This window comes from Manis pentadactyla, chromosome 5, assembly GCF_030020395.1.
Source record: "Manis pentadactyla isolate mManPen7 chromosome 5, mManPen7.hap1, whole genome shotgun sequence".
NCBI lineage: Eukaryota > Metazoa > Chordata > Mammalia > Pholidota > Manidae > Manis > Manis pentadactyla.
The window spans coordinates 59,762,279-59,782,338 of record NC_080023.1 but is presented as its reverse complement, the minus strand read 5'-3'; the positions used below and the strand labels follow the sequence as shown (position 1 = coordinate 59,782,338).

Here is a 20,060-nt window from a genome sequence, read left to right as displayed (position 1 = left end):
CATCATATTAAAGAGATGCTAATATTTCCTTCTCTTCAGCTTTTATCTTAGCTTATTTTCTTTTTGTAACAAAGTGTTTAGTTTATTAGGTTATTAGATCACTAGGTACAAACTTGGAAATACTGCAGTAACTATATAAAAGTAGATCATTATTCTAAGGGATTCACAATGTAATGTGGAAAATATTGAATAGAAATATATGAAATACTTTGTTTTTGCCTTCTGATTTTAATGTATCACCAACCATTTTTTTCTGACTCTTTCATTTTCCCTCAGACAAAGTAGATTGGTGTAACCCTGGGATGGGAAATCCTATGATTCATAGGCCAATGTCTGATCCAGGAGTGTTTTCACAGCATCAAGCAATGGAGCGAGAGAGTACAGGAATTGTAACTCCTTCTGGTACATTCCATCAGCATGTTCCTGCAGGATACATGGACTTCCCTAAAGTTGGGGTAATGGTGATTTAAATAAGCATTTTCATTATTTCTAAATGTTTTCTTATTATTAGCCTGATCTCTCTTACAAGTGGATAAGTGTTTGTGAAATGATGGTAAGGCTCCGCCTGCAATTATAGGTCAAAATCTGGCTAAAATATAAATCTTTATAAGTCCTGCTTTTGTGTCCATCATTTAGAGATATGTTTTTTGATTAAATAATTTAAGCTTATGTATGATATAAAGCCAGAAGAAATCATATCATGGAAAATAATTTTTAGATTACCTAGATAATATACACTTCCAAAATGAGGTAAAGTTTCAAATACCATTTTAAGGCTGTGGATTATATCAGGGAAAGTAAGCAGTGACTTGAATGTACATGCATAACCTTTCCTTTCTCCTTTTTTCTAAGGGTATGCCTTTTTCTGTGTATGGGAATGCAATGATTCCTCCAGTAGCACCTATTCCTGATGGTGCCGGAGGACCCATATTTAATGGCCCTCATGCTGCGGACCCCTCTTGGAACTCCCTGATAAAGATGGTTTCAAGCTCCACAGAAAATAATGGCCCTCAAACGGTAAGGCTGATCATTCAGTGAACTTTTATTTAGTGTTTATGAGATGCCAAGATAGACAAGACACAGGTAAATCATGGTATTGAGACAGTATGGTGAATGTGAGCAGTTGAGAAAATTGAAGGGAATTTAATAAAGCTAAAATATAGCAGAGGGATGTGGAAAATGGTACCAAAGCTAGTGGTTTGGGCTAAAATTATGAACGGCATAATATATTCCATAGGTTAGCAGATGATTACTAAAAGATTTTAAGTTGCAAAGAGTTGTAATTTACACATCAGGATTTATTGCTGGTATGCAAGGGGCCATTTAGAACTTTTATTGAAAGTATTATAAATGTCAAAACAGTATATAATTATAACTGAAAATGCACAGACATGGTTGTTTATTTTAACTTATTTTGGTGTATGTTGAATATCTTTGCTTCATTTTCCTTCCACAAACATCAATCTGTATGTACTCTGGTAATGGTTTTAAAAAAATGATGATAAATCATATCTTGTTTGAGGAATTAGAGAAGAGGCAGGAAAACTACAAGTAAAAATGGCTTATTGTTGCTTTTCTTCATTGTTTCTGAGTATGTTGCAAACTGAATGAGATTTAGCTGTTTTTTAGTCCATAGATATTAAGAGCACTTCCTAGTTTTTAAGAGTCTTGTTTAACCAACTATATGTTGAATATATAATATGTAATACAATGCATGCTCTATATTCCTAGGTGTGGACTGGACCTTGGGCACCTCACATGAACAGTGTGCATATGAACCAGCTTGGCTGATGAGGAGCATCTTGTTAGCCTGCAGATTCCTTTTCATTCAGAGGAAATCACAAGTGGCCGGAAAAAAAATTTATGCTCCCAAATCATTCTACTGATGTGCTTGACTGAAGTGTGTAGGCTTTTTGCAGAAGAACTTACTAACTGACCTATTTTCTGTGAACATTTGTGACTGCCCATCCCCCATCATCATCTGTTTTACCTTAGTTAGCATTTTTCTTATCATTTTTCTTTTTTTTTTCTTTTCCTCTTCCCCTTTGGACATAACTTTCTGTTGAAGCTGTTCTTTGGCTGGTTGGTTTTAGTACTGTAAACTGCTTCTGAGCAAACACGGAAATTTAGCAAAATTATGTAAACTTGATCCTGAAGTTATAGAATGGCAAATAAATGTACAATTGTTTACATAACAGAAAAGGCTAAGCAGAAAGTAAATTCAATATGTCAGTATAGAGGCTCTACTTTACGTAGACTTAAATTAATGTGAGATATGTACGTTCATATTCAGAAATCTGGATGTTTTCCTTCATACATTAAACTATTAATAAGCATAATAACTTTTCTGCTTGTGTAATTTAAGTATAACGTAAAAGAATGGGCATTATCAGTGGGTGTTTCCCAGCGTTGGCTTTTAAAATACCCATCCGGCTCTCTTTTGAGTTTGTTTGCAGCAAGGCACATATAGAAGGAGAAATTTATCACTTTTCCATGTCTTTTTATTACCTTCTCACACTTCTAAAACTAATACACTCTTCTGTCTTCACCCTTTCTTCTCTCCTCACCTTTACCACTAATACCAGTAAAATTCTCTTGCTGATCGTGAAATAATTTTGTAAAGATTTTTACTGTAATGGTTGCTACAGAGTTAGAGCACATTCATGATCACCTGTGGTTTCTTGTAACCATAAAATGTTTAGTCTTTCTGAAAATTTAAAAAGCCACCACTGGCTCCCAGTCACCATATACAAGCTCTTATTACACTGTTTATCATTAAACAATTCAGTGTACTATTTTATATTGGATAATATTGATTCTTAACATTGGCTTTCCAGTCTTCAAGAGTCAACATAAAAATTCCAATTTTCAGTAATTTAGTGGAAAGTATCTTTTTTCTTTTTTTCCCCCCAATTTTAAAGACTTCTTGTTCTCTATATTTGCATATTATCAGTGAAAGGGATCAACAGCTAACTTGGGGCAGTAATAAAATTTTGCATTTGTCATTAAGACAATTTATGGTGGACATGAACTTAGATTACAGAATGAAGTCTCCATTTAACCTGTTTGTAAGATACAGGGCCACACTAACTACTCAGTGGGACTTATCTATTCTATTCACTTTAAATAATAAACAGAAACATATCCAAGAAGAATATGTGTCCTACCCTGTCTCATATGGAAAAAATTAATTATATGGTTGAAATATAAAAGGAAGTAAGCATATAGTGAAGTAATGTATCAACCTTTTTTTATTAGAAATTCCACAATAGTGAAACATAAACATCAACTAAAATTTAGATAAACCCAGAGTTGACAATATTAATATGGTTCCTTGGCTGTTCAAGTAAATGAAATGATTTCTTTACTCTCATAGCCTGAGTAAAGAATAAGTTTATCAAACATTTCCAGATGTTTGTAAGTAACACACTTACATCTTTTAATTTAGGAAGTGGTCTTAAATATAAATTTGGTTTTCTACCTGTTTATGAAATAAAACTGTAGCACTTTATTAAGAAAGGACTGTAATGCTATTTAACAGTATTTTATATATAACTTTTGCTACTCTCCTATAATTTTTTGCTCAATTTCTTTCCTGTGTTAACTAGGGTTATTTCTAATTAAAATAATCCTGCTAGATAACAGGTACTACCCAGTAGTTACTACAATACATGAGTTGTGTTAATTCACAAAAGCAAATTTCTTAAGATAACAGCATCTTACTAAAAAAGAGGAGAAAAAACTGTTTTCTTGACTTTAAAACTATGGGACAGGGGAATGTAGATTAGAATGCTCCATAGGTAGTTTTGAGAATCGGCTTGTCAATTACAATACCATAGTTTTAGAATTCTGTAGGAGAAACGTTTTTCAAATACACTTTCATATTTCAGATGTAATTAGTGCATTTTTAGTCAAATTTTAAAAGAACAATCTTTTGAAAGACCTTTGTCTTTCAAAAGACCATAATTTTTTGAAAGTATATGGTATATGTGATTGAAGACTACATAATGTATTTCTTTTCTCTCAAATTCTCTAAAAAAGTGACAACTCTTGGAAAAAACACTTTGGTTAGTTAACACCTTAAATCCCAAAATAGTAAATTTTCAATTATTGTATAATCTGTTTATACCAACTATTCTATTTTAGAGATAATTTCATTTACTAGGGTTACCAGCATCCCCATTTCATGTCCTTTCAATATATATTTCAACATATACCAAGATATTCACAAAAACTGATTTTAGTATTCATGTGGAGGATATTTTCCCCTTCTGTTTCCTGTTCAGTAATTGAAAATTATTTTTTGGGGGTAAACTGATCATACACAGTCATTTTTCTCAGGAAAAAAGTGGGGGATGATTAGTTTACTGATACTAATGTTATCATGAAAATATGATTTCATCTTTTTTTACTCAAATGACCTAAACACACATTTCATAAAAATTACTTTACACACTATATTCACATTATTTTAAAAACAATGCAGTGTTAGGCTAAACAGGGAAGCTCAAAATCACAAAACCTCTTCAGATCCTCTGATTTATTCAGTCTATTTTTGATGTTTTTCAGAAACACTCTCATTCCCACAGATCTGGCATTACAGACAACATGTAAAGCCTGCCAAACTTTCTTTGAAATAACAAGATTTTTAATCAGAATTATTTTTAAGTGATTAAAATATCAAAGGAAAACCAATTTTTTAATGACTATTACAGAGATTCAGTATTCCATTCGATGTATTTTTACTTAAGATAAGTGAATCTATCCAGATGTCTTTTAAAATTAATGTTCAGTATACTTAAATTATACTTTATAAATCTGGATGTTCTTAAATCTCTGGAAATAACAGGTATCCCCTGTTTTAGTTCCTGTTTTCGCTAACTGAAAGAAATCTGGAGAGGTTTTTCACTTTTATGAAAGAAGCCATTACCATACTAATGTAGATCTGTTAGAGAAGCAAACTTTCAGGAAGCAAGGTATTAATACTCTTCACTTTAAACCATTTGGCTTATGAAAGGTTTCATAGGACTGCTCTGCTTTTGGATAGGGAAACCTGTGTACAGTCAATTGATAAATGCTTAAGTCACAACACTTAATTGATGGTGTCGCTTGTGAGTTAACTGGTGTTAATTTGAGGTGGCTGGGATTAAGGATGAGAGCATCATTAGCACCTTAGTATGATCTATGTTACCTTGACTGCAAAAAGACCATCACTTATGTTTTGGGTAAGTAAATATTGAGAAAAATGTGCCACTGTGGCTTTTAACATAAATAACTCCTTTATAATGTGTAACAACTGGAATAGAAGACTAACTGATGTGTTGTAAGAGGTTTCATATTAGACTCCTACTTTAAAATGAATTCATGCTTTCGAATGGTAAAAGCCAATTTTACATGCTCAGTACTTAAGGACCAATAATAAATGATACAAGAGGATGTTTTTCAACAAAGAAAAAGTAATTCTACTTTAAATAGCTTTGATCTTGAATAATAATCCCTTAAATTAGAAAACTATGTCTGATTCCAAGGGATCACTTTAACAATTGCTTGTGAGAGTAATTTTCCTTTTAAAGGTCCTTTTGTCCAACATTTCAGAAGGCATATTTAGAAAATGAGAAATTTAAATGACTGTTCATATATACAGGTTATAATGTATAAATAGCCCGTATTCAAATTTTGAGCTCCATTCCTGGGTTCACTGTGATGAATAAGAATTTTAGAAACTGCAGGGGAAAAAAAAGTAGTTTTTGTATTTAAGGAGCTTAAAGTTTAAAAAATTAGCTGTGTGACAGAACAGGAATGGGCTAATTATAAATTTGGTCTTGTAAAAGTTCTAATACGGTGTGTAAGTTCATTTGTGAAATGTTAGGGTTGATGTGATTTCAGTTGGTTTGCTCAATATTTGTACGGTCATTTTTTACTGTACTCTGCAACTCAAAAGATTACAAGGTATCAGTTTTGGTTAGCCAGTATGTACTTAAACATCAGTGCTAACACTACTTTTGTATTGGACTTTAAAATTAAATACTTGCATTAACATTCTCTACCAAGTAGATAGCAAGTTCTGATCCTCTGCATTATATGTATTAAGAAATTTGTTTATATATGAGAAATTAATAAATTAGATACTCATAAATTTTATTTAGATCAAAATATTCAAACTTAAAACAGTGAAAGTTTATGTGATCCCAATATGTAGCAGCTAAAGTGGACCTACGGTGTCTGAAAAAGTCCCAGTCCTGACCCCATCATACAGCTCCACATGAAGAAGTCTTAGGGATCTGAGGAATAGTTTGAAAACTTAACATAGATTATATGAACAGTGAATACATAAACATGGATTTTTCTTCTTGGGATTTTTTTCAATTGACTCTCTCCTACATACTGAAAGGGGAGAGTCTCTAGGCCCAAATGCCACTGTGGACGACTCTAAATGTCATCAGTTCTCTAGAAGAATGATGCAACCGCACTGAAGTCGCTTTTTTATTACCACAATCTTTAGACGAAGATATTTCCACTTAAAATTCATTTCCACCTTAATCAGTAGTCAGCAACCTGTCACTTCTTTTTTAACTTAAAAGAAATTACTTTTAAGAGGGAAAAATGCATAGGGAAACAGATGGGTAAGCTTTTTCTTTTAAAAGTAATGTATATAGCATACGTTGGGATGTGTGTGTTTAAGCACATTTAAAAATTCATGTCTGGACTTCTCAGATGTCGATTTGAAGGTAGATGACTTCCAGAATCAGTGAAAAAGACTATTCTGGCTCCCTGGGGTAGGTGTGTAATGAAACAACAGCAGCTGCAGTTGACAGTGCCCCAACTTTTGTCACAGTCTTTTTTCTAATCAGCATTTTACTCCATGCAACACCATTTGGCCTTTAGGTCTAGGGGTAACCTTTCTGCGAAGAAATTACCTCATTCCAGTTGCTGTTGCCAGAAACACAAAAGTGAAAACTAGTCCCACAGACATGGCCCGTTCCTTTTAACCAGAAGACACCTAAAGCTACTGTTAAGGCTCTTGAAAGCGTATCTAGGATACATGCAAACTCTAGTAAAAGAATTCACGGTGTTTCCACTGTTAATTACTCCTAAGTCAGGAGATGATACTTTACTCTTAATAGATCTGCTATTTTCTAAAGTTTTGGATCAAATGTTGAAGGAAAGTCAGTTTGCACGTAGGGTAAAAATGCTAACTGGAAGAAATGAGCCACTCAGATCTTTATTCCACAAACTGAAGTATGCCTCAAGCATAAAAACTTGACGGCTGGAAACATGCCTCCAAGCTGGCATTTCAGCAACGTGACGACTCTTTAGCAGTATTAACAAGTCTCAGTCTCTAGCGGAAGCGACCAGGGCGCACGTAAAGAGATGGGAGACTATCCTTTGGTCACAAAAGACCCACCAAGCTCAGTCCCGTACAAATGGCATAACTAGTTTAAGTTTAAAAGAAAGGAAAGGCACATGCTGAAGACCGTTTCTACAGGGCGATCGCTTCCTAAAACTCACGTCCGGCCCAGGGCAGCAAACCCACCCACGGCTCTACAGTTCCGGCCTCGGAAGAGTTCCACGCCAGCAGACGGGAGTTCCGGATGCGTGCAGTAGGCCAGCCCAGTGCCGCGTGGGGAAGGCGGGACTTCCCCCTCTCTTGCGTCATCTTCAGTGCGACGCAAGACGTCCTTGGCGTGTTTGGGAAGGGCCGTAGTGGCTGTCTGCGGGCGCGCGTTCTCTGTATCCCCAGGATCGTCAGTGCATGCGCGTGACGGCCCCGCGGAGCAGCGCGGGAAGCTCTTTCGTGTGTCCCGCGATTCGGACACAGGCCTGCTGTAGGCATGTTGTGCCGGCTTTGCGGTAGGTTGCAGCGGCCACTGCCTGCCCTGCTGCTCGGGGCCCGGGGCCCACCACTTGCACCGGCCCCAACGGGCGGCACCAAACGCTCCGCTCTGCCAGTGTGGGCGGTGGCGTCAGTCTCTGCAGTTGGCCCAGGCGGCGCGGGCAGCTGGTACGAGGCCCTAGCCACGTCAGCGCCGGTGCAGGGCACGGAGCAAATGCTGCTCTGCGCACACACCGCGACAGGCCTTCCCTGGTGGGGCAGCATTCTTCTCACCACCGTGGCCCTGCGCGGCGCTGTGACGCTGCCGCTGGCCGCCTACCAGCACTACATCCTGGCCAAGGTGAGGGGCGTCGAGCCGTGCCGGGACTCTGCGCATCAGCCTCCGCGGTGAGGGTGGTGGACGCCTCCCCCGAAATTTTGCAGTGCTTAGTGTTAATCATCGTGACCATTTTATTGCTAAGAAATTTAACTAGCACTGACTACTATGTGAAATGAGAGATGTGTGGTAACACATGCAACCCGTCATTTCGTTTACTCTGCTGGGTTTGTGCCCAAAGCACAAATGGTGTAACTATGCTTGGTGTTCGTGAATGAGAAAAATAAAGGAATCAGCAGGAGAAATTGTGTGGAGAAACCTGTAATTTTTCCGTCTTAAAGGTTGTAACAGCTTGTATGTCTGCAGCATCTTTCATCCCCAAATAGTCCAACTGATCTTACTAGAAAAAATTACTAAGCTAGCAATTTGCAAGCTTGATTCTTTATTCAGGCTGTACCACCTACAAGCCTGTGTCCGGTTACTCACAGCCATATGACCTGCCGTGCTTCCTTATCCTTTTAGGACGGTATGGGCACACCTAGAGGATTTGTTGCAGGTATAGTTCCAGACCACTGCAATAAGCAAATACTGCAGTGAAAGGAGTCAGATAAATTTTTTGGTCTCTTCATGCATGTAAAAGTTGTGTTTACGCTATACTGTAGGCTTAAGCATTCAATATAGCCTTATGTCTTTTAAAAATATAATTTAAAAATACTGAAAAATGCTAACATCATTTGAGTTTTCAGCAAATTGTAATCACTGATCACAGATTACCGTAACAAACACAATAATAATGAAAATGTTTGAGAGAACAGGATTTTAGAAGTTAAGGAATTTGCCCAAGATCACACAGCTAAGAGTACAAGCTGGAATTTGAATTCAGTTGTAACTGAGAATATCTTAAGCAAATTGATGGCTTAAGCTTAGACTTAAGTTTTCTTTAGTCTTATGCTTAGACTTTAAGTTTTCATTTTACATTTTCAAATGAGTTGAAGGGATAGTAACATTATGAATGATTATGAATAATGATCTTTTATATGTTCATAATGAATTCTACTTTTTCTTTAGCTAGGTGGAAAATTTGCAGCCAGAAATAAAAAACATGTCGAGGCATCTCAACCAAGAAGTTGCAATTCGTGTAGATCAATTGGGGTGGTCCAAAAAAGTTGCCAGGTAAACTAATTCTATGTATATGAGACCATTAATATGTATATAATATATAAGTGATGGTGTTAATTATAGGTTTGAGTATTCTATAGCTTTAGCAGCAAAGTAGTTCTTTTGACTCTTAAATATCTTACTAAGTTTATGTGGCATAATAGTTTTATATAGTGGACTGAAAGCAAAGAAATGGAGAAATAGGTAAAAAGAGCAAGTTCCCTGTTCTTAAGGAGCTCTAGCCTACTGAAAAAGACTTGTAATAAAATAATAACTGAATTAAGTACTATAGAAAAGGTTATGTACAAGGAGTTGGGTAGTCATGGAAAGTCAGAGTAGGCTTCCCAGGATGAAAGTACTGTGCCAGTTTAGTGGGATTTTAGTCAACAGATGATACAGGTTATTTATAAACTTGACCCTTTTGAAAAACAGGCTCATAGGAATGGATAGGTAGGAAATGGGAATGCTTCTACCATAGTATTCTGGATTGCCGAGGTGCTGTCTATCCACTGTGGTTACCCTGTGTAGTTGTCTGCCTGGGTTCTTACAAAGCTCTTGCCTGAGAATCCTTGACCATGCTGCAGCTCTGTGCCTGTAGGTCATCCACTGGGAACCTCTGAATCCTCCTAAGTTACTACTTAGCCAGTTTCCCAGGTTCTAATCCATACTAGACTGACAAAGTGTTCACCAGTTCACAACAGTAAGAAAAACAAGGGCTCTGTAGTATGAATATGTAATATATATGTCATTATCCATATATTTATCTATATAGGTGTAAATTTACCAAATGTCTTAAGTATAGAATTGCTTCCTTCTGTATTTAGTGTTAAAAAAATCTGACATATTTAAAAATCATTGCGACAACTTAATGTCTTAGTAAAATGAAAAGTTAACAAACCTCTAATTATGAAGTTTTATTGGTACAAAAATCTGAGAATGACATCTCTAGGCCAAAAGAACAGATTAGTAGCTGTTCACCTGGGTTGTATGTGCAGCCTAGACAAGACTGTGGAAACTTGCTTGTTCAGCACTGGCAGGTTCATTCTCCAGACACATCCTTACACAGATGGCTGGCTCTCTAGGGAAACACATCTGAGAGTTCCCTGTATTTTGAATAGAAATGAGTCTTGGTGGGAACGTGGGGGCAGGGGTGGGTGAAAGGGAGAAAGGAGTTTGTCAGATGTACAGTGGGAAAGCAGACTGTCCACACAGATAATAAAATAACTTTCAAAGGCATGCTGATGTGGAAGTCTGATTTGTTGGATGACCTAAGTTATTCAGGCACCAAAGCACACAGATGCCTATAGAGGAAATAAAGTTGGAAAAGTACGCAGTTGCAAAAAGCCTGAAACGTCTGTGTGTACTGTTTTAATCAATATAGTATAATTTGATTAAATTGAGCAAATCTGTTGAATTCCTACCTTGTGCAAAACATGCTGCAAGAGATTTAGAGATGAATAAGACCCAACTCTTGACCTTCAAGGAGACTATAGTCTAGAAAATGGGACTTAAGACAAAAACAGAAATAACTAATATGGTTAACAGGGAAACAGACTCTTCATGAAAGAGTTGATTGATGAATGGAGACCATTTTGACAGGCCAAGAGCATGCACAATACAAAACCATGTTACTACAAAAATTATATTCAGGGATCAAGTAATTGAGCTTGGCTCGAGAGGAGGGATTTGAGTACATTATGCTTTCACTCTTAGTATTCCTGCTATAAATTGTGGTTGGTCAGACCATGTTAGTAATGAAATTTCCCTTCTTAAAGCCTAATTGGCCAAAGACCACCAGAGACACAGCCTGTAGGCTGACAGTGTCAGATTTATGGAATTATGTAATTTTTGTAGGTAGCTAGAGAATTTTCAGTAAAAGGCTTTATTTGCCTTTTATTTAGACAGTCTCTTAACATAGCTTTATGACAACTGAAAGTCCTACACAAGTCATTTAGCCAGTAACCACAGCATGGGTATGAATCACTGAGTCAAATGACATTTTCTCCTTTCCCTTCTTCCTTCTTCCCTCAAACTAGGCTCACTTACCTAAAGAATATGCGGAGGCTTGTTTCAGAGCTGTATGTTCGGGACAACTGCCACCCTTTCAAAGCCACTGTATTAGTATGGATTCAGCTTCCAATGTGGATCTTCATGTCTGTTGCTCTCCGGAATTTCAGCACAGGGACAACACATTCAGAAGGTAGTTATCACAGAAGTTTGTTTCCCCCAACTAAGTTCTCTGACATTGTCTTTGTTCTCTGGAGGGGGGAAAAAAAGCCGTACTTTTCATAATTAGATTATTTTTACCATCTTCCTTACAAAGGTATACAATTTAAATTTTTAAATGTAAGCAAACTAGCTGTGTTAACAGAAGAGGCTAGAAAGGACAGCGATAATACTGCTTCCTGGAGATCATAATAAAATTAGTGTTATAATTCCAAAATTTGATTTTCTGGCCAAGAATTTTTCTGTTGATAAGATTAAAAAACCAGAAAAGTTGTCACAGTTATAAATTTAAACATTAATTAACAAACAATATAAAGCATTTGTTTTTTACTTTCATTGAAAAGTATTTGTAACCAGAAAGTATCTGAACAGACTTAAAGCAGCCTATGGATAAATCATTACTTATATTTGAATCTGAAAAGATTACTTTTACCTATCTTTATGCTTTCTACCTCTGTTTGCTACAGAAAGTTCTTGCCTCTTTCTCACTACAGGAAGGACTTATTTATGTTGTGGATTGAAAATAACCTGAATAAGACCAATAGATCTTCAGGGTGAGGGACACCTTATTGGAACTGTCAAACTACTTACATCTTGTGTCTTTCCCTCTTCTGTGTTTTACTTATAAAACTATTTCAGCAGGGTTTTCTGTTCAGGAGCAGTTAGCTACTGATGGGGTCCTGTGGTTTCCTGACCTCACTGCACTGGATTCCACTTGGATTCTGCCAGTCTCCGTTGGTGTCATCAATTTATTAATAGTGGAGGTCAGTGGTTTTAAATGAGATTTGTCTGCCATTTAAATCATTGGGATATTTATTGTTGCTCTTCTGACATCATAAATGTTCAAGTTGGCGGTGGTAGCTCTGAGCTAGAGCTCAGACACCTTAGTTTCTAGTCACAGATCAACCATTGACAAACTGTCTGCACATCTTGGGCAAATCCCTTCACTTCTCTGAATGTCAGAACACTCATAATGAAAACAAGCCAGCTGAATTAATACCCTTCCAGAGTCTCTTTCAGCTTTAACATTTTATGATTCTAATATATCCGAATTTGTGATTTGCTTTTGGCAAAGACAGTAAGGTGACTAATCAATCTGATTTTATTCCCACAATAGATTTGTGTTTTGTATGTATATTTAATATGTAAATTTGTAGTCAAGGAGCACAGTTAGTACCTGACCGTCATATTTTAGCTGTATGACCTTAGAAAAAGTCATGGAACTTCTTTATAAGATGGAGTGGAAAGACATACATATAAAATATGACCTCTTGGCAATGTCTTACCATTATCCCATGGTGCTTTGCTCAACAGTTTAGGGGAAACAGGCCTTTAATTTCATAAAGAGCTGTTCTTAGGCTCTGAGTAGAACACAGACTCTGAGCTGGAAGAAACCTTAGAATTGATCTACCTCGGTTGAGCTCTCACAGGTCTCATATCCACTGGTCTCTGGGAAATCTATTATATCCTTTATTTTTTTCAAGTGAGAAAAATAAAGGTGATGCTCTAGGGCTTTCATGAAAGTTTCTTGAGGAAAGATTCCATGTGTAGTCTAAGTGTGTCTCCCTGAGAGCACCTAGCCTATCCTTTGGACATGGTTGGGAATTAAGTCAGTATTTGTTAGAAAGAAGGAGTGATAAACACAAGATCACAATGAATTAATGTCAGTTCTCTAGTCTTTCCTTTATACCATCTAATGACCCGGCATGCATAAGTTTAATAAAAGTTTATTCTTACTTAACATAAACCTTGCTTAACATAACAGGTGCTATTACTGTAAGCAATTTACATGAATTAAGTCATTTAATTTTTAAAATAACCCTGTGATGTATGTGCTCTTGCTACCCTCATTTTAAGGCAGAGAAAGTGAGGCACAGAGAGGTTAAATAACCTCTGCATAGTTATACACAACTACCAAGTACAGGGTTGCCATGTGAAACTAGGTAGTTTGGGCCTAGAGTCTGTGCTCATAATCTTTATGCTGGGCTGCCCCTTAAATAAGTAATTGATAAATCATAACTGCTTTTCCTATCATTGGTTCTTCCCCTTATTCCATGTGGCCAGATCACAGACCTTTGAGATACCTATTGTGTTCCTTCTTTATGCCAAGCATTGTATTTAGGTGCCAAAAAATAAGGATAATGATTCGTGTATGGTACCTGTCTAAAAGGTACTTTGAGTCTTCAGTCTTTAAAAAATACTGACTTGTAACAATTTTACTGATTCTGTTTTATATAGCTAAATCTGTTTTTTATTGTTATTGATTAAAGCTCCATTTAAGAATTCTGTACAGTTATTAAGTTTTCTAAAAGTTAAATGATCAACCATATACATTTATTAATGTTTTATTTTTAATTTTTTTGCTTTTATTAAAATACAGGTGGAGGCCAGTCAAAAATCAGTTTGTATTTTAAAGCTTCTCTAACTTAACATGCATTATAATAATCATTGTGTGTGTTTGTATTCCACCCCTTCAGATTTTTGCTCTGCAAAAAATTGGAATGTCTCATTTTCAGACATATATTACATACTTTGTCCGTGCGGTATGTGTGTTGATGATTCCGATCGCTGCGACAGTACCTTCGGTGAGTAAGCACCAGCATTGTGTATAGCATGTACTAAATCAAGTCTCTTCTCAACTCAAATTGGCTGGGATTCTTCCTCTTCTTCTGAGCTCCCTCTGACAACCCAGTCCCATACTGGTTTCTGCATTTCTGTAGTAACCATCTGCTATCTCTGTCACCAAGTGGTCCTTGAATATTTCCTGGGATTAATCTTCCTTTATGTGAATGTGTTTTAATTCTCCTACTAGATCAGAATCCTTTCTCCTTTTTTCAGAATCTAACTAAGTAGCTTTCACAGTAGTATGAACATAGTATTTGCTCTGTTTGGTTAGTTGACATATTGATTTGTTTCTGTCTCATAGACTGGGCTAAGGAATTTAGCACTTAAAAAAGAAGTAAATACACACTTTGTCCCAAGTCCATATGGGTTTATATGAGATATTATTTGAACTCATAAAAACTCTTATGAGCTAGGTACACTTGTCCTATTTATATGTAATTAAACTTTGATAGAAATAGAAATAGTTACATTTGCAGATAATGCATATTTTTAGCTTTGTGCTTATTTCCCATGGATACTTTAGTGTTAAGAGGGCAAAAGCTGTGTCAGTCTTTGATATCTCTGCCTTTGCTCAGGGCCAACACACAGACCATGAAGTAGAATTCATTTGTTATTAGCAATTAGAATTATGTCAGCATATATAAGAGTATACTTGTCTTTGGAATCTGAAACAGTATGTTTTCAGCATCAAAAATGTATTTTTAAAGCTATTCCTTGGACATAACATTGTCATTAGTCCTGTGTAAAGTAAGTTTACACATTTCTAAAATAGACATCATAATGTCTGTGAGAATTAATAAAATAACACCAAATGACCACAATAGTAATGTTGTTGTAAAATGCCTTGAAAAAATAGAATAATACAGATTCACAACATTTCCAGAGAGGAGTAATGGCAGTTATAACTGAGGAAGCTCCAAGAACAAATAAAATAAGAACAATGTAGTTTCAGTGAGGGATTGAGTACAAAGTAAGTAAAAGATCTAAAAAATCAATGTCTGAAATATCCAAAGTTTATTTATAACATAGGAAATTCAAAGTTAGGCATTTTTGTGTAAAGCTGATCTAACCACCATGAAGACATGAGAGACCCAGCCTACTTCTCTCTTAATTCTCCATCATCCACAGCTTGTAATTGCTATCCTAATGCCACAGTATGGTCATGATGATTGTGGAAGCTTGTTTTCTTGCAAGGAATGGCAAAACGATGCTTCAAGTACAGCCAGCCCCTTTTAAGGGGACTTGCCAGATGTCCCACCAAACACTTGAGCTTAACACTTGGCCACATGTAACTGCAGAAGAGGCTGGGAAGTAGTCTTTTTTGAAGATGGCAGTGTACTCAGCTAAAAATTAGGATTTTCTTACTAAGGAAGATAACAATTCTTAGTAGGCAGCCTTATAGTCTGTGGTACTTGAGCTCAGGGCACTTTTTGCATAGTGGATAAGTCTGATGATGATGATAGATAATATTTATTCATCCTTGACCTTACGCCGGGTACTGTTTTAAGTGGTTTATATCATAGCTCATATAATTCTCCCAAAAATACACTGAAGTAGGTGCCATTATGATCTCCACTTTAGTGATAAAAAAAAGACTGAGGCACAGAGAGTTTGAGTACTCTTGCAGGCCATACATCTATCAAGTGTCAGAGTCTTAACATACATCCAGGCAGTTTGGCTCTTGATCTTAATTACTGTGCTAATATGGCTTTGAGGCTATGTAACATTCTGCCCCTAAAAACATGCATTCAAATAAAGGCAAGTGCCTAATATGGGCCACACACTGTTCTTGCCACTCTGTGGATTATCTCATCTATTCCTCACACAGACTTCTGGGATAGGTACAGTTCTGTCACATTTTATAGATGAGAAAACTGAAACAATAAAAATAACTTACCGAAATCAAATAAATGAAATTCAGACTCAAGGCAGTTTGACTCCAGGACCTATGCTCAACCACCATGCAGTCATGCCTCTGGGGCCTGGTTACATTCTGATGCCAAAGAAAAGCTTGGAACACATGTATGTATACAAATGTTTTGAGAGACTGCAGAACTTAGTCGTTAACCAAAATAATCAGTCTGGATGGTGGTACAAAGAAACGTTGAAGATAACACTGAGACTGTTTGTCACAGAAAAAGGCAAAGATAATGCGGTCCTGACTTCATTTAGACACTGGTTACTGGGAAAACTTAGGAAGATAGATGGCTGTATGGAGGGAAATGAGGTCATGGGAGGCTAAGTTGCCATCACAAATGACATGTCCCCAGGACCCTGTCTCCCATTTAGCAGCTTGTCAGGACTCTTGGTGGGGAAAAAGTATACTTAATTGCCAAAGAAGGAAGGTGGGATCTCTTGGACCTCTGCCTGGGCTCTAACCTCTGTTACCCACTCACTGTCATGAATACCTTTCCTTTTGCTTCCTTTTCACTTTTTGTCTTCCTTCCAACCTTCTTTCTTACCTGTTAGATCCATCATACCTCATAGACACTGTGGGTCTTGTTCAGTCCTAGTATACTTCTGTTTATAGAGACTGTAATTTTCTGTTTTATTGCCCGCCTATCTCTGGACCTTGGTGTCCTTGGAGAGTGGAAAGGTGCTAACATTCATGTCCTTTCTTCTTTTTATAGTCGATTGTTCTCTACTGGTTATGCTCCAGCTTCATGGGCCTTTCACAGAACTTGCTGCTACGTTCTCCTAGGTTTCGCCAGCTTTGCCGAATACCATTGACCAAGTCAGATTCAGACACTCCTTACAAGGACCTCTTTGCTGCCTTTTATGCCAAGTTCATTTCAAGAAAATGACATAACTTCCAGTTATTTTGAAATAGTTACAAGTGTCACTACCACTTCAATATATTTAGAAGACTAGAAGTTCAGATTTAATCTGTCTTTACTTAAAATCATGAAATCTGTGAAGTACTAAGGGTTAAGATATAATCCAGGTATATTTGACAATACTTAAAATCTTTTAGTGCTAGAAATATACTATATTTAATTATATACTAAGAGTATAAAAGTGGAATCAAAGTGTCTGGTTTCTGTTTATAGAATTACAACTTGTTGTAGGTGCCACAACTTTGGAGAGCAAAAATAGATACCAAATGGTGTCAAATTATATTGAACAGTCACACATATTAGAGTCTTATAAAATAGGAGAATCCAGTGAGGTGATTTATAAAATTTTGGAGGTGTGAAAGGTCATTGACCCATCTGAGCATCTGATAAAGCTATGCTTTTCAGAAAAGTCCTGGGACTCACAACATGAGGCCCCTTCACTGAGTGCAGTCAACCCCTCCCCCACCCCATCTCACCCTCCTAGGACTTAACAGAAACTCTGATGAAGAAGTCTTCCTCTATGAAACATAATACTGATGATGAGTTAATGTGTGATTTTAAAAATGGACTTGAAATGCATACAGTAGAATAACCTGTGCATGCAAGAAGGTACCTCATGTGGTAGGTTGCCTGTCAGCCCTCCTCTGAAAGAATTTTAAAAAGTATGCATTCCTTTTTCTGTAACTGAAGTCTGGAATACAGAGTATAGCCCAAAGTACTACTAGAATCCAAAGTGGAAATCTTAATCATTAAATTTGTTTAGTCAAAAGAAAAAAACCAGAAGGGTAACTACCTATTATGGAGGTGATTTTATAAAGTGCTGTTTATTTGGCAGGATTAAGTACTCTGATGGGCTTAAACTGTGGTAGACTTTTAATATAGGAAAAAATTGACAGGTAATATAAATTGTGGACCCAGTTTTTTGCTTATTTAAGTTGAAAAGATAAGAAAGTTAGTTCTGGTTGGGATATTTTGGAATAAATTTGACAAGCATTTAAGAAAATTATAAATTTTCATTGAGTTGGGTAATGAATCTGATTCTGAAGTGCCCTATCATCTGTAGGGTACAAGAGCAAGCCACCCTAAGATGTGCTGTTATGACATGCAGATTATTTCAGAGTTGAACACAACCAAGGCCCAAAAGACACAGAAAGAAATTTTGACCTTCCCCTACCCTAAACATAAAAAGACTAAATTAGATAGAGGACATGCGTCAGGAAGAGAGGTATCCCTGTAGCTAATTTCATCACCATATAACCTAGGGGTTGTTTGTAGACAGGGAGGAATGGGGCAGTCTTAAAATTCCTGTGTCCCATTGTTTCTCAGTGGCCCAGCAAACATTTGCATACCAAACATTTATTCTCATATTTCTATGAATTGCTTCCCTTTTCCTTTGAAGTCTCAGACCCCTACCCTCTTGATTCAGGATGACATATACTCATTGTCCCTGGCTTTCTTTGGAATCTATGTCTATGACTTCCCCATACATATGTAATTAAACTTTGTTATATTCCCCTGTTAATCTGTCTCATGTCAATTTGATTCTTAAACCAGCTAGAAGAAACCTGAGGGGTAGAGGAAATTTCTTCCTCCCCAACACATCCCCTCTCATGTTTTACAATAAAATAAGACCTAAAGTGAGATTAATTAACCATTTTTTAAGTGATGTCTTAAATCTTAGCCATTTGAGTTGCCATGTCACTGCAGCTCACTGAGAATTTAGAGGTAGCAGTGGAGAATACATTTTCTTTCCCTGACTTCCCAGTGCTTAGTTGTAACTGCCCTGTTGAAACAACTGCCTCCCAGTCACAGGAATTGAAACTTATGTACAGTCAGTCCTCATTATTTACAAATTTGTATTTTGTTTGTCTACTCACTAAAATTAATTTGTAACCCCCAAATTAATACAGTGCTTCTTACATTCGTAGACAAAGTGTCAAATTCAAATCACCTGAGGCACATGTTTCAAGCTAAGTCAAAAAAGGTGCCGCTGTGCCTTGTTTCAGCTATCACATTGTAAACCAGTGTCCTTTTTATAGTCTATTTAGTGCCATGTTTTTTCTCATTTTTGTGCTTTTTGTTTGAGGCTCTAACAAAGCGAAACTCACTCCCTTCTGAAACAAGCTAAAAAGTTAAACTTCTCTCTCGATGTTGGCATCTAACCAGATCTTTGAGTTTCAGGAATTTTGCAGAAGCCCCCTGGAAACCACAGGTAGGGACATCCATTTTCAAGGCAGTTTGGAAGCACACAGCCTGCTTGATGCCGGCAGGTCAGCCCCTGAGCTATTGACACTGCTGATTCTGCATGTAGCCCCTTTTGTTTCCCCAAAATTTTCCTTTAAAACTCTCTCACGTTAAATGGCACTTTGGAGATCTAGGACACTAGTCTACCATCTTCCAAGGTTGCCAGCTTCCAGAATAAAGTGACCTTTCCTTTCACCAACACTTATCTCTCAACTTTGGGCCTTTCAAGCAATGAGAAGTTAAACTTGGGTTCAGAACCAGGCTACAACCTGGTAACAATTTTGCTATTTAAAATGATTTTCAAGCATATGCTGAAGTGCTGTCTGGTGTTCGTAAGCATAAGAAGGCTGGGATGTTCCTTAAGGAGCAAGTACCTGCGTTAGGTAGGCCTCTTTCAGGTGTTATAATGCTGTTGGCCATGAGTTCAGTCTTAATGAATCAATAGTATATTGTGTTGATGGGTTGACAGAAATGTGATGAGGCACCCAGAAACCAGCCCTGTACATTTTCTAGAAGCAGTGGTTCAGCATTCAGTGTTTGTGGTGACTTTATAGAACATTAACTGCCTCACATAACAAGAATTGACTATTTGCAACATGTATAATCAAGCAGAAGCAGATATGGTTGTGCTGATTGTATCATAGCAGAAATGGCAAAGGGGAGGAGTCAGGATGGCAGCATGAGTAGGGCAGTGGAAATCTCCCCAAACCATATATATTTTTGAAAATACAACAAATACAACTGTTCCTAAAAGAGAGACCAGAAGGACAGTACAACAGCCAGTCTACATCTACACCTGTGAGAACCCAGCGCCTCATGA

General features: G+C 36.9%; 2 protein-coding genes across 8 annotated transcripts in view; both read left to right on the top strand.

Moving 5' to 3' along the window:
• The window catches only part of ANKRD17 (ankyrin repeat domain 17), a 171,411-nt gene extending 167,892 nt beyond the window's left edge, over nt 1–3,519 (top strand). For all 5 annotated transcript variants that reach the window (XM_036927555.2, XM_036927556.2, XM_036927554.2 and 2 more), the window contains 3 exons: nt 277–455; nt 853–1,017; nt 1,732–3,519. In XM_036927555.2, the coding sequence (XP_036783450.1) occupies nt 277–455; nt 853–1,017; nt 1,732–1,791 (404 nt within the window). In that variant the 3' untranslated portion in view covers nt 1,792–3,519. The remainder of the gene's footprint in view (nt 1–276; nt 456–852; nt 1,018–1,731) is intronic.
• Nucleotides 3,520–7,664: 4,145 nt separating this feature from the next.
• On the top strand, nt 7,665–18,518 carry LOC118933344 (cytochrome c oxidase assembly protein COX18, mitochondrial). 3 transcript variants are annotated; one of them, XM_036927532.2, is made up of 6 exons: nt 7,668–8,174; nt 9,223–9,323; nt 11,345–11,508; nt 12,177–12,298; nt 14,012–14,119; nt 16,790–18,518. In XM_036927532.2, exons 1-6 carry the CDS (start codon nt 7,833–7,835, stop codon nt 16,961–16,963), a joined length of 1,011 nt encoding a protein of 336 aa, XP_036783427.2. In that variant the 5' UTR covers nt 7,668–7,832; the 3' UTR covers nt 16,964–18,518. The 3 variants fall into 3 exon arrangements, with proteins under 3 accessions (XP_036783428.2, XP_036783427.2, XP_036783426.2); XM_036927531.2 differs by having other exon boundaries at nt 7,672–8,174; nt 12,174–12,298; XM_036927533.2 differs by lacking the exon at nt 12,177–12,298 and having other exon boundaries at nt 7,665–8,174.
• The last annotated feature ends 1,542 nt before the right edge of the window (nt 18,519–20,060 follow it).

Bases quoted from the DNA above. Each gene is read 5' to 3' on its own strand.
- LOC118933344 (XM_036927531.2), top strand. From the start codon at position 7,833: ATGTTGTGCCGGCTTTGCGGTAGGTTGCAGCGGCCACTGCCTGCCCTG. The intron at 8,175-9,222 runs GTGAGGGGCGTC...TTCTTTAGCTAG, and splicing joins AGCACTACATCCTGGCCAAG to GTGGAAAATTTGCAGCCAGA. The intron at 12,299-14,011 runs GTCAGTGGTTTT...CCACCCCTTCAG, and splicing joins TCAATTTATTAATAGTGGAG to ATTTTTGCTCTGCAAAAAAT.